Here is a 14,114-nt window from a genome sequence, read left to right on the forward strand (position 1 = left end):
TTTTAATTACCTTAACTACATGCTGATCTCACATTCATACGGTCCCCATACATAGAGGAATTATTTTCCCCTTTCAATTACTTAATTCTTACATTTCCTTAAAGTAAAGCATGTTACTATGCTGAGTATGTAGTTACAGTAAAAACCGTCCAAAGCAAGGCTTAATGCTGAGTAATTAGATTTTTGGTAAATGGAGATGCTTATCTCCCTACCCACCTCAGTGTTCATTACAGTACCGCAGGACTCATCTCGATTTCCCCTGGAACATCTCAACTGCCCTCTTTTCCACTCATACCCACAGCCGCAAAGCAGAAATTTCAAAGAGCAGTTCATCATTGCCAATTTGTACATGATCTCTTATTTTAATCTCATAGTATTTTTATGTGTCGTGCTCTTTTATTTAAACTTATTTACTCATCATAGAATTGAAAGGCAATTCAAAGGGCTACTGCATTCATTGCCTTATTAACACCAACATTAGATGCACAGAACGACAACACTGATATTCAATATAAAGTATATGTGGAATGTTTCTTTTGTTGTTGAGTGGTCCCTGTTTGCTAAACTGGTGTTTTTTTTATCTTTATAAGTTGCTTATGTTGACAATAAGATCTTCCCAGTCAAAACAGGATATTCTTAATTTGTAAACCACTCATTTGCTCATGCCTGACCTAATTTGTTTTTTGTGGCAGTTAACAAAATGGGCAATTTTTTGTTCTGGAAATGTGATGGACGTGGACATCTCATTAACTCAAATCATGATTCATACTGAAAGTCCTAAAATTATTACTTTACAAGATTAATTTCAAAGAAGTTTCTAAGAAACATCCCAAAATTTGAAGATGTTGTTAATCTCAATGTCATGTTGGTTTGGAGAAATGAGCATTCATTTATTGGCAGTTCAGTGAGAGGCGATTTGTCTCATTATCCTTATAACTTTTCACATACGAATAAAACATAGCCTGGTAAAACATAGCCAACACTGATAGCATTTTTTCTAAGCATGTCTTTATTAATTTTCACCATGTAAACAGATAACAGATTGTCAAAGTTATGCAATAAAATGTTGTTTAATAAACACTTACACAAAAGAACATGATCTTTTACAAAAGTACAAAAAAGTGCACTTGAGTTGGAAAAAAAAAACGTAATCAATAGAATTTCGTCTATCCAAATTGTTGCATAGTTTTCACTGAGCTATAATAAAAGTGCAGTGAAACAACTTTTTAATGAGGGAGAGTCATTATATTTTGAAATGGTGCCAATAAACGCATTCATTTCAAAGCTACTTCCTCACCATAAGTTCTATTCAGCACATTTATACAGAACCTATTTATTTGGAATTGGAAAATACAGGCTTAAATCAGTAATTGTGTCAAAACTGTCCACTTATATCCATTGACTGTGCTCAGTTTTGGACAGATTAGAAAAGCAGTCCATAATATGGTTGTTCATCACTTTTCATTTCTGATTAATGACATGACTGATGCTTCAGAAGCATCTTTGCCGCCTGAAAAGAGATTCACTATTTGTGGTGGTGAGACAAGAAAAGAAAGACAAAAAAATCTTGAAAAATCATGTGTCATTTGGAAAAGTAACATATCTAAATGAGGAACATCACAAAGTGAGCACAAGAAAAAAAGATCAACAAACCTCACATTATGAATTCCACATTAATTTGCATTTTGAAATAAATGGTGAGTAAGAATGAAAAGCGACAGAGCTGAAATTTTGGAGTAGAATATGTCAAAAATTTTAAACCCTCTTATACACATTCGGTCAACAGTGGGTGCAACATACTCCATTCTTGCAAAATTTAATTTCTGATGTCTCAGAAATAAAAAAAAACACCTTTTCAAAAGATTTACGGCGTGTAAAAACAAATTTATATGGAAAACCAAATTAGCATGGTCCCTTTCAAGACATGACAATCAATGAAGAGATCAATATTATTTAAGTTAATTTAAAAACCCAATTATCATTAATTAGCTGTACAAATGTGCTTCTACAAAAAAAAAAAAAACACTGAGTATAACAACAGGTAAAAAGAACAAGAAATGCCTGCTGGGGTTTGTACCATGACATTAATTGAGCACAAATCATGCTTCAGCAACGACCAAAATAAATGACACTATTATTTAAAAAAAAAAAAAAAAAAGAAAAACTAGGCATATTCAAAACCAAGTTACTAAAGATGATCTTTTACACAAGGGTTATGCAGAACATACTTTCAACCCAGACACAACAAAAAGCATTCACTTAATAGATTTTGGAGGCAAATTACATCTATCCATTCAAATGAAATAAAACTTCACAAGTTCACTTCCTGCTAGTGACTTATGGGTGACAAACTCTTTTCTGCTACATAATGAAAGACGGCTAAGTTGACATGACCTTCTGAGAACGTCACGAATGAGAGAAGACAGATGATATGAAACTGATACGCTGTTACAATAAATGACTCGGCTGACCTTTTCCTAATAGAAGATCCATGTGCAGTATCAATAAATGCATTTGTTTCACATTTGACACTCTCTGTGTGTAAAACACTGTGAAGAAAAGCACCCAGTTTACTATGGCGAAACCAATAAATGTTTAGATGGGAAACACCAAAGGCCTGCCCAAGATATTATAAATCATTTAAGTTCAAAGATAAAAGCGCTCTGAAGTTTTTCCATATAAGGACAAAGCTTCAAGAAAAGCAGGTGTTATATAGGCACAAGTCTATATGAACCAGCATTTTAGTAACAATTTCTGCTATACTCATATGATTCTATAAAGATATTTGTTGTTTTTAAAAGAGTATTACTTAAAAACTGTGACTGAAATACATGTCTTAAATAAACTGTTTTCAGCAACCAGAAATGGCCAAGAGGAGATTAATTATTTTCAACCAAATGAGAAATAGTGCACAAATCCATAAGTCCGAGAGCAGTTCAGTGCTTTGTTTAAAAAAACAAAAAACAAAAACAAAAACACTCCACACACAACTGAAATTGTATAGGCCCAAAGAGAAATTCACATTTAGTACAGATGTGCACACAGGAATGCACTCAGCCTTCCACCACTAAAAGGTCTGAGTGCAAACAACAAAAATGTATTCATTTTTTTTCTTTTATAAAAAGGTCAACAAGTACATCAGACTATACTTATATGACAATATATAAGCTTTTTTTATTTTTGGTGTTAGCCATTTTGCAGTATACCTGTCATTTACAGGTTCGACATGTAAGTATTTAGTTGCCATTAACTGTGCCTTCAACCATTGCTATTAATTTTTTTTAAAATACACATTTTTTTTTTCATGCAAAACAGTAATGCTTTACATAGCATTGTCAGAATAAGCCTTTGATTACACTACCAATTATATACAGTACAAATCTAAGCTCGGGATTTATTGCCATATAAAGGCATCACAGAGTTTTGAAAATTTGAGATATAGATGTATATTTTTTTCACAAACCTGATCTAGAATTAAAAGACTTCTAAAGCTCTTGAGGGAAGTTATATAGGTCTGACTGCATCAGAAAAACAGGGTTTATCTGAGAAAAAGAAGCCTCACATAAAACGTCAACTTTTAACCACATTTTAAAGTATGGATTACTTTTTGCAAAGATTGATTTCTGTCTTTGTTAATTTAAATTAAGTTTAAGAACACTGTATTGTCCTTTTACTTATTTATTTTCAGGTATTCTGTAAATCCTTATTTACACTACTTACAGAATGCTACGGTATATACATATAAAACAAACTCACTCAGGCTTCAGCATGGTTGCTTTTCTGTCATGTAAATGCTTTGTTATTTATATTCACAAATAATTTTTCTATATTTTCACAACACCTGCGAAACCACATACGATACTACCTACCTATGATTAAAAAAAAAAAAAAAAAAAAAAGGCCAGTGTATAGATTAAAAGGCCCAAGTTGAATATGTGTGCAATATATGGATATGACTACATATGTTATAAACATGTCTGGTCCTTCACAACTATTTGAGTATTCCTGAACCTAAAAAAGTCCAGTACACTGTGTTGACGGGCACAGGACAGGACCACTGTTTTAAGGAGAAGTCTGAGTGTTGGGTCACGATGGCCAATTTTTAAAATTAAAAAAAGAAAAAGAAAAAGGAGCAACATGTGCAAAAATAGACAAAAAACAAAAAGCAGGTGCAAGCTATGAGACCCACGGGTCTTTCACTTCAGCAAAGTAAATTAAATTAATATCTGCATGAAAATAAATAGTTTGACAAGACACTACAAACAGCACACTTCTCACCACAAATACTATACTGTGCAACAGGATCCCGTGTTTGGACAACATTTTTTATTCCACCCTCTGAATAACCATGGTAAGGCCCCTTGTTAAAGTTAAAGTGTCCACCCACCTCAATCCACCCATCACAGCCAACACCACAGTTTATGCTAACATCAAAGTGATCCGTTTTTTCCAAAGTGAGAGAAAAGTATGTCTTCTCTTTTCTTTCATGAAATTAATGTCTACCTCCAATTCTTCACAATTTCCCTTTTTGTCTACCAACACATTTTGTGACTGGGGCCTAGTAACGGCAAGAAATTTCCCCCATAAACTTTTGGGAGGTCTCTACAGATAAATGCTTCAACAAAGCAGCTGGCAAAACAATGGGATGAGGACACCTTTTGGGCTTCATTGCTACACCAGTTTATCAACCCCTGTGGCTGAATTTTCCCTTGTGTGCCCCTCTGCCTCCTTAGAAGTGGGCGTTTGAAGAGTAAGCTGGAGCCTGGCCCATATCTGGGGATCTCCGCTGTTCATGGCCTCCAAGAAGAGTTCAGTCTGAGCCTGGAGCTCCTGGATCTGGGCCTGTGAGCGTTTGTTTTGCCGAATAAGTTCCTTAGTGCGCAGAGTGATGCCAAGGAGACCTGATCGATTTAATATATTGTATGTGTTACAGAAACGCTTGCGTTTGCTGCAGCTTGGCGAGAGAGCTTCTGGACAGTTCTCCACATCATCATCTTTGTCATCTTTTTTCTCAGGAGAGTCCTCAGGGCGCAAAGAGGAGCTGGAATGACTGTCAAGAGGGAGGGTGATGCTTGTGGAACGGGGCGCTGAAAGCTCTAGAACATCAGCGGGCTTTGTCTGACTGTTTTCTGACTCAATGTCTGAGATACTGTCGTAGAGATTCTCCCAAGCAGCAATCTGGGGGTCAGTAGATAGATCACTGCTGGTAGTCTCAGTGAGACCCTGACTCACGGACTGATAGTCAGATGGTTTATCTTCATGATAACATCGTTGGTGACGACCTTTATGACTGGCATATGAACTATTCTTCTCCTTGGCGTTGAGCCCAAGGTCTCCGCATTCTTGGTTAGGATAAGGGGCTATTTTTGGAAAGGATTTTAGAATCGGACTGTACCTTTTGGATCGCTGGTGTTTTCCAGATGCACTCTTGGAAGTGCATTTGCCACTAGACACCACTGGCTGGAAAAGGACCAGTGGGGACTGAGGAACCATTTCCAGAGAGGAGGTGAAGCCCCAAGGTTTTAGTGCAGGAGCCAGAGCACTGGGCTGGGAAAGAGATCATACTTCATTAACATTACCATCATAAAACCCACCTCATTAACTTTGTGGAGCAGCCTGCAACACTGATGAAAACAGGTGTGTGGTCCATGACCTTTTGCATGTTATTTTATCATCTTTCTATGACCAGTCCACCTATTCTCTTAATTATTAAGAATGTAGACTAATAACAATAATGCCTTCATGTACATAAAACAATGCCTGAGCCATCTAGTGCCTGATGAAGTCTCCGAAAATTAGAATATTAATTCACATGAATAGTCAGAACACACAATAAACATAATACTTAAATGTTGTGATCTTCAAGTGGAATAAAACCTAAACAAAGAAGATGATTACATGCTCACCTGCTTAACGACAATGTTGTTCATTATTATCATGGGGGATAGTCCTGGGTAAGACCCGGACATAACAGCTACCTGGGAACATGTCTGTGGGTCTTGTATTGCTGATTTAACCCCTCCCACATCCACTGACTCAGTTTGCTCCACAGCACTGAAATATCCAGAGCTGGCATCTAGATGAAGACAAAAAAAGTAAATAAATATACACTTACTGTTCAGTACAACAAAAGAGTACATACACATCCATCTCTCTTATCTTTCCATTTTCTAGGGTTTTTTCCTCTTCAACTTTACCTTCAACTTCTGGACCCTGACAAGTGCCTCATTTGTATATCTGTTTTTCTTTTCACTTAAGGGCTTTTTTTATGATGCACAATTTCTGAACTGAAAACTTAAAATATGAACTCTATGACACATCTGAGCTACATAAATTAACATGAACTAGGTGAATATGCATGTACAGCCCGCTCTCAATGATACCAGTTTATAAATATGTTTTATTCTGAATGCTGACTTGCCACTCTAAGTGGAAGCTAGTCCTGGCCTGGTCTCAAATCTTGTTCAAGTTGTCTAAATGGCAGCTCCAAATTTCATGACAATAATGCCTCAGTGTCTGAGTGCCATATCAACTAAAACTGAGCAATTTATTGAAGGTGACATGTTATCCATAACACCTTGCTCAGTTTCTGCTTTCAATTAGCCAGGAAATGAAGTTATCGAAATGTATATTCAACCCCTGTAATACAGCAACTCTACTAGAATGATCTTGGACCACTTAGGTGGCATATCAACATGTTTTCAGCAACTGTTCATTAATCATGCAAAAAGAACCCTTAGCTTGACTGTGATGAAAGGAAAAGCACAGTGTGGTGCTCTGTGTGTTTGAACATGCAAATTTGCTGGTGGAAACAAACCTGAGAAACCTGAATCTCGCTCTGATTCAGTCTTGGATGCTTTCTGATTGCTTGCTGTACTCGAGAAGGCTCTCCTTTGACCCTCCATTTTGCCTGTTCTTTTCATCACTGATTACTCAAATGTCTCACTTTTCCAGTACTGTTCAGTCCATTTGCACTCCAAGCAGTGAAACAGCTGTGAGCATAATAAAACAGTAACCTGAGCTGGACATAGCATAGATTATACAAAAGTTATGGGAATGAGACCAAAATTATAACGTTCTTACATGACATCAGCAAAGCAAAGGTACATCAGTAAAACTAGTCGGTCTGATCTAGAACATGTGATCCAAAACATGAACTTGGGTCCAGTCAGGCTCATTTGTTACCACTTCGATTGCACATCATTGCAAGTCAGTTGAAAATCAACCTCGATAATTTTCTAATGCAGCTAATCAGCTGAGTGGCCTCCGAATACGTCAAACAGAAAGGCTGCTGTGTTATGCGGAACTGCAGGGCGAACTAACATTTCCTTTCAACGAAAAAAATGGGTTGTCTGCCGCTGCATATTTGACAAGCATATATTTTCTCTGTACGTAGCGAGCTAGCGAGTCTGGTTAGAACCACAGAAGTTATGTAAACAAAGGCGGGTTACTCGACAACAACACAGGGCGTAGTAAGCGATTAGCATGACTACGTTGTCTGATCAAGTAAGGGTCATATCAGTTCATGCAGTCTCTGTTCCCGACTACATCGTGCTTGTATAACCTAACCTACTTAACAAGGCTTGTTAAGATTTGTAAACTGACCACTCACACAGTTTGAATGTGTAACTTGTTTAAACCAGCTCGGAATAATTAGCTTGCTAAGCAGCTAGCTTACCACACGATGTTGAACACGGGACATCGATGCACGTACAATATACACGTTATGAAGATCAAAGTAATAATTGCTTTCTTACATGAGTCCAGCCTTTTCTTCGCGTTTTCTTTATACAGCTCTCACAAGGTGGTTTCGAATGATGTACACCATCAACACAACGTAATATCAGTGGCTTTTATTTTTGTTGTGTCCTACATTTGCGACGTTAGTGATTGTTTTACGTCCTGTGTACGTAGCCGTTGCTGGAGAAACCATGTATACGTCATCTTTTTAAGACTGCAAGATCCTCCCTTTCTCCCCTTTGCACAATATTATTGGTGGGCAAGCTTGCATTGCGCCTGAAAACGTGACCTGATTTAAAAAAAAAAAAAAGACTGATGACGTTACGCAGTTGATTTCTACAACCACTTGATCTCAAAGGCTAATGTCTAGCCTGAGGTGTACTGTTATTAACGATAGCAGCCGTTCTCTTAGCGTATATTTTATCATTACCTTGTCACATTTAAGTTAAATATTTACAAACATTAAGAGGGGATTAGAAGTTACAACACAGTTACCTTATGGAAGCTTAATTTTTTACACTGTCTCTTCCCTCATTTCACCCATAATTTATGCCAGTAAAAGCCGAGCGAGCTTGAACTACAATGTCCTTGCATTTAACTGTATTTCAGTGAAAATATTTAAATACAAATCCCAGTTATTTAATGTTTGTGGTCTCATTCGACTCAAGGAAAAACAAACACACACATTACCACATTAATTACAACCAATCAGAGTCAACTTGAATAACACACCTCTTTATTTACAATCACACAATATCACTGATGTCTTAAGCTCATGTTGTAGTAACAGTACCTCTGGTAACGTTACTGTTAAAATTGAATACCTCCTGGTAATTTCTCTTGCTTTCTTGATTAATTGATTGATGTATTGACTGATGGATTAATTTGATTAACATGATCCTACACCCCAAACTCCACCCCAACCTAAACACACTCTCTCACACACACACACACACACACACACACACACACACACACACACACGCACAGACTTACACCTGAAAATAAACTATACATTATACAAGTTGTTTTTTGGTCATATTTCCCTCATGACAGGGCAGCTAAGTTGCTTGGTATTCAAAACTATTTTCAAACTATATTCAAAACCTTCATATCAACATGTGTTACACATACGCATTTTGTTTTTCAATAATTCAGGAAGAGGTGTCAGGAAATCATTAAGAAAAGAAAGAAACTTTCAAACAAGTCTGAATGCGAATGTCATATTTATCTACAAAATAACACCAAGATAGATATTTATTACACAGATGCTAATATTCATTACATGTCTGAGTTCACTGTCATTTGTCTACTGTCCATATTCATTCTACTCTTATAAATCAGCACTCTCAATAAAGCCAGTGTCTTTGCCCTTAAAATTCCACATATCCACTCTAAGAGTGGTGAGTCTTCGTAGATTTTCAGGAATAAAATCAGTTGGCACATTTCTAAACTAATAGAGAAAACACCAGTAACTCACAAAATACCACAATCAGTCAGCAGACCCTCTAATACATCTCTGTGGTGTAATGTTAGCAGCTGCAAAGTCAAAACCAACAGTCACTTAATCCTGATTACAGAATAGAATTCTGAACACAGAGTTACTTCTGCATGTAGGGCCTTGATTTACACACCAAAAACCGCTACTTTTGCTCTAAATTACAGTAAAAAAAAGTTGACATGGTGGCGTGGTAGGCCAGCCCCATCCCAAAGAGTTTTAGAAAAAAGCAGTCCTTATTATTCACATGAAACATCCCAGAAGATAAGGTCTACCTTTAGAAATTATGTATGGTTATATAATCTCTAGTAGTGTACCAAATGCTGAATGATGGAAACATGCCATTTCATTGACTGGCCATGTAAATCTGTTGAGATTAAAGCACACAGGTATGGCCACTGTTACTACTATGCACAGATATTCTCTATTAACCACTAGAGGTCAGCATATTATTAAAATACCTGCCCACAATTCTTAGACGAGAAACTGTAAAAGGACAACATAATTTCTCTTTATGATGTCAAGACCTCACCCAGTATATTCTGTTTTGTTTCATCTCTTCTCAAGAGAAAGTAGAAAACATGAAACGCTGATAAAAAAATAGTTTGAGTGTGCAAATCATTATTGTTTCTCATTTTTTCCCCAGAAGCATATATACTTTATCAGTTAAATGGTGGCATATCCATTTACTTAATCTCTTTGTCAACATAAAAAACTTTTGTGAAATTTTATTCTGTCTTGTCTTTCTGTTTATAGGAATTACAGATATGATATCCTTTTACTGTGGCCTCAATATCCATTGGAATTCTTACCAAAACAGTTTAGATGGTTTCTATGAAATTGAGCACAGCTGCAGGAACAGAGGAGCAATATGTGAAGTCTAAAAAGAACTTTTTAACAAATATAATAATTCATCAGTCTTCATGAACCACAGGAATTTCCTGTGCTCAAAACTCTTTCCTTGTCTCTCACTGGTAAAATGTGGTGCTTCCTACAGTTTATAAAAAATATATCAAACAGCATTGTCAAAGCATGAATCAATCCACATATAGAGAGTTTAAGCAATCCCTTTTGACCTCACAGCACAATTCTCTAATAAAAAACACTGTTCTGTTAATCTTAGTTAAGCAAAGAAGTAGGCTATGACTTTGAAATATTATCATCATCGGCCCCAACTATGATTTTGCAAAAAGTCTGTGAAATGGCATGAAAAGCACACCTGTTAGTCCTCAGCAGGAACAACACAAACTTACAGAGTGAAAAAATATAATATATCTGTTAGTTTTAACGCTCTAATTCTATCAAAACTCTTTATCTTTGGTGTATTTGAATTGGTTCCCACTATGTACTTGTGCCCCATGTCTGAGTTTAAAGAAAATCTACTGTTAGTTATTGTTTCTTTAGAAATAAATACAGATTTTAAGTACATGAGGCTAATAATAATAATAATAATAATAATAATAATAATAATAATAATCAGTGTCCTCAGTTTAAGTCTTTGTCATTTGGTCAGGTCCACCACTGTGTTTTACTTCTTAGGTGATTTCTGTGAAGCCCTGTTACATCTCTGGACAGGAACTTCCTGTGGAACCTAAAACTGCTCCTCAGCAGCAAGATAGACAATCTGGTTGCCATGACAACCTGAAGCTTGAGTCTCGTAATACCCAGAGCCCAGAGGAGACACAGTAACCATAGATGTGCTGAAAGGCTTGGTAACAGGGCTAGCACCAAAGGGATGAGTGGACAGGAGACAGGATGGGCCAATATCAGGTTGGGATCGCAGTTACCTTCGGGGGGGCTGACACCTATGGCAGAAAAAATGGTTCATTAAGCAGTTACACACAATAGATCTGTACACTATGGATGATGATAATGATAATGATGAGTGCTGTTTTACAAAACCTTAAGCATTACTACCTCTCTGTAATTATTTTAATACTCACGTGTCACAGTCTTTCATTTTTTGTCTTTCCTTTCTTTTCCTCCCTCTCCCTCTTGATCTTCGTCTGTATGAAGAAAGAACATACATCTGATTTGTGCTGACATGCATCCATCAAGTTTTATAATTGCTTTATTGTTGATTTTTACTGTATTGCTGTCATGTCACAATGAGACAGCAAAACGGTACTTATTCAAGGAGTTGTCGAAATCATGACCTTCTTACCTTTCTTGTTTCACTGTGGCTTTTCTAAGTCTGTGCGTATGTGTGTGTAAGAGGGGGAGAAAGAAAAAGAGAAAGAGTCACAACTCATGTTATTTAATACTTATAATGTGGCAGCGTCTATTATATCAAGTAATAGCCCACATGATGCTGTGTCTGTGTGAAGGACTGGCCCAGACTGGAAGGCAAATGACAAAGAGTTGCATGAACCAGTAACATGAAAAGGGTGCTTCTCTCTTACCTACATTCACAGCTTTTGTGCTCCACAAACGTCATCACCACATATTGCTGATCCTGCTCGGCCGGCTTTATCTTCAGCAACTGATCACACAAATACAGACCAAATCCAGAACAACTTTTCACCTTACACTTTACAAATCCAGAACAACTTTTCACTTTACACTTTACAAATCCAGAACAACTTTTCACCTCACATGTCCGCATATAGAGGCTAAAAGAAACACCATACACTATATTCATAGTCATACTCATTGCTATAATGTACTCATCAACAAGCAACAGCACATGTATGGCCAAGTGTAAAATGGTCCTCATAAAATTAAAACAAAGCATTTTGCCTGCAGGTCCTGCAATGTTTCCTATGACATGGGCACAATTTTACCATGAGGAACCTTTAACACTGCTGTATGTCATACAATAATCAACTCTGTCCATGTTAGTATTAGTCTATACCTGCGCTTAACTGAAAACAGTAATTGTGGCATACAAAAAGCGGCCAGGTTTTATTACTGTTTTGTATGGTCTTGGCACACACAACCTTTCAAATTGTCCTTTACCTGCATCGTGACATTAGAAGTAAGAGTAGGGTGACACTCAAGGTTTTCATCTCCACAGCAACCAGCACAACGGACCAATGGGACACAGGCGGGACTGTAAATATACTCCACCTCTCCAGGATACTCTTGTACAACCTCAACCAGCCGCTCGATAGTGCGGCAAAAACTTCTCCTCCACACCTCCTGAAACGGCATTGCTACAGCACAGAAAGAGGAGGACAGAGGAGTCAGTAACTGAGAAGAAACTGAAGACAGTGTATGACTTACACACACACACACACACACACAGAGCAGAGCAGAGGCGCTGAATTTGGCATGTAGAGCCCATGTCATTAGTACACATCTACCACAGCCATCCCCAGACCCTGAGGTCTCAGTCTGACCCAGACTCTGCCCAATAACACCACATCTTTTTAACATAATCTTAAACAGTGCATGTCAGCAGCCATGGCATATTCACAGCAACATTTTGGCAACTGAGAACCATTCAAAAGTCTAATTCATTCCTGGTTCCTTAGTCTCTGTCTTAAATTATGAGTGTTTGGGTTGTGTGTATTGGAGCACTGAAGGTAACTCACCGGCCAAGGTGTCTGGGGGATTAAGGGTACTTACAGAACATCTTGCACAGGGGGACAAAAAATACTTGTTTTTTAACCTCGGCATATGTAATGTTTTTTTAGTTATCAAGAACAAAACCACGTTTTTTGGAGTCAGTTTATACATTAGAAGAATATTTTGATTTTGGTTATATAATTACATAATGAAATTTTGGTCATGGATTGTTACTTGGCATTGGCTCCCTATATCTTTTAGAACTGATTTTAAAGTCCTTCTACTTGTATACAAAGTTCTTAATGGTTCAGCATCCCCTTACATTACCGATCGTCTGTCGTTTAATGTTCCTTCACGAGCCCTGAGGTCCTCTATGGCAGGTCTTTTAAACATTCCAAAAGTCCCCTGAAATAAACCTGGGGAAGCTGCCTTTATCCACTATGCACCTAAACTGTGGAACACCCTACCAAGAAGTATTAGAGAGGCAGGCTGAGTGGACAGTTTTAAACCGCAAATAAAAACATACCTTTTTAGTCAAGCGTACTATTAGCAATTTTCTCTTTTGTTTTTCTCTTTTCGTTTTAATGGTTTTTTATTACTTCTTATTGTTATCGCTATTATTATTTTTATTTTCTTTCTGCTCAAATGTAAAAGCACTTTGAGCTACATTCTTTTTATGAAAAGTGCTATACAAATAAAGCATTATTATTATTATTATTATTATTATTATTATTATTATTATTATTATTATTATTATTAATTTATTGTTGCATTTATGTATTGGAAGTAATTATATCCCCTAAGCACAAGATACTTCTGGCAACTGGCTAGCTGCTACCGTACATCACCTACAGGGCTACCTGGGTAGTGACCAGTTGTGGTGGCAGTACTTTTGTTCAACCACACACACACACACACACACACACAAGCATATGGACATAACTGTCATGAAAGTTTGAGATGATTACTCATTTTGGATATATTTCAGATTGGTTCCTTTTCTGTTGTTTGAAGGTCAGTTACATATTTTTCGGTTGCATCATACATGTGGCCTTTTTGTTTTCATTGGAAATGCATTGAAAAAGGCATTCATCATTGTCCCTGTGGCTTACGGTCAATAAAGCATCCTTACAATGTTTGAAAATACTTTTTTTCCAGTTGTTTTCCACAAGGGTTTGGATAAAACCAAGGGAGAGACACTTGTTGAAATATACAGCATTAAGCTAAGTAATTCAAGAGTAGAGGTAAAGAATGTATTTGTTTTTTTATTTGTTTGTTTGTTTTCCATGTATTCAATCTGTTGAGGACTCATAGCTCTTGGGTAAGTGTTCCCACTTTGAGCTCAACATAAGGGAATTGAGACCTT

The 14,114-nt window shown here is 36.9% G+C and overlaps 2 protein-coding genes across 2 annotated transcripts; both read right to left on the reverse strand.

Annotated features, from left to right (window-relative positions):
• Window positions 1-4,439: 4,439 nt before the first annotated feature.
• cipca (CLOCK-interacting pacemaker a) lies at window positions 4,440-7,842 on the reverse strand. Its single transcript, XM_030787039.1, has 4 exons — window positions 7,758-7,842; window positions 6,818-6,992; window positions 5,907-6,076; window positions 4,440-5,547 (listed from the first exon to the last, which is right to left on the reverse strand). Exons 2-4 carry the CDS (start codon window positions 6,921-6,923, stop codon window positions 4,672-4,674), a joined length of 1,152 nt encoding a protein of 383 aa, XP_030642899.1. The 5' UTR covers window positions 6,924-6,992; window positions 7,758-7,842; the 3' UTR covers window positions 4,440-4,671.
• Window positions 7,843-10,829: 2,987 nt separating this feature from the next.
• pgfb (placental growth factor b) lies at window positions 10,830-12,391 on the reverse strand. The gene is made up of 5 exons (XM_030787396.1): window positions 12,197-12,391; window positions 11,641-11,720; window positions 11,403-11,432; window positions 11,182-11,244; window positions 10,830-10,959 (listed from the first exon to the last, which is right to left on the reverse strand). Exons 1-5 carry the CDS (start codon window positions 12,389-12,391, stop codon window positions 10,830-10,832), a joined length of 498 nt encoding a protein of 165 aa, XP_030643256.1.
• Between the last annotated feature and the right edge of the window lie 1,723 nt (window positions 12,392-14,114).

The sequence above is a fragment of the Chanos chanos genome, chromosome 10, assembly GCF_902362185.1.
Source record: "Chanos chanos chromosome 10, fChaCha1.1, whole genome shotgun sequence".
NCBI classification, from domain to species: domain Eukaryota; kingdom Metazoa; phylum Chordata; class Actinopteri; order Gonorynchiformes; family Chanidae; genus Chanos; species Chanos chanos.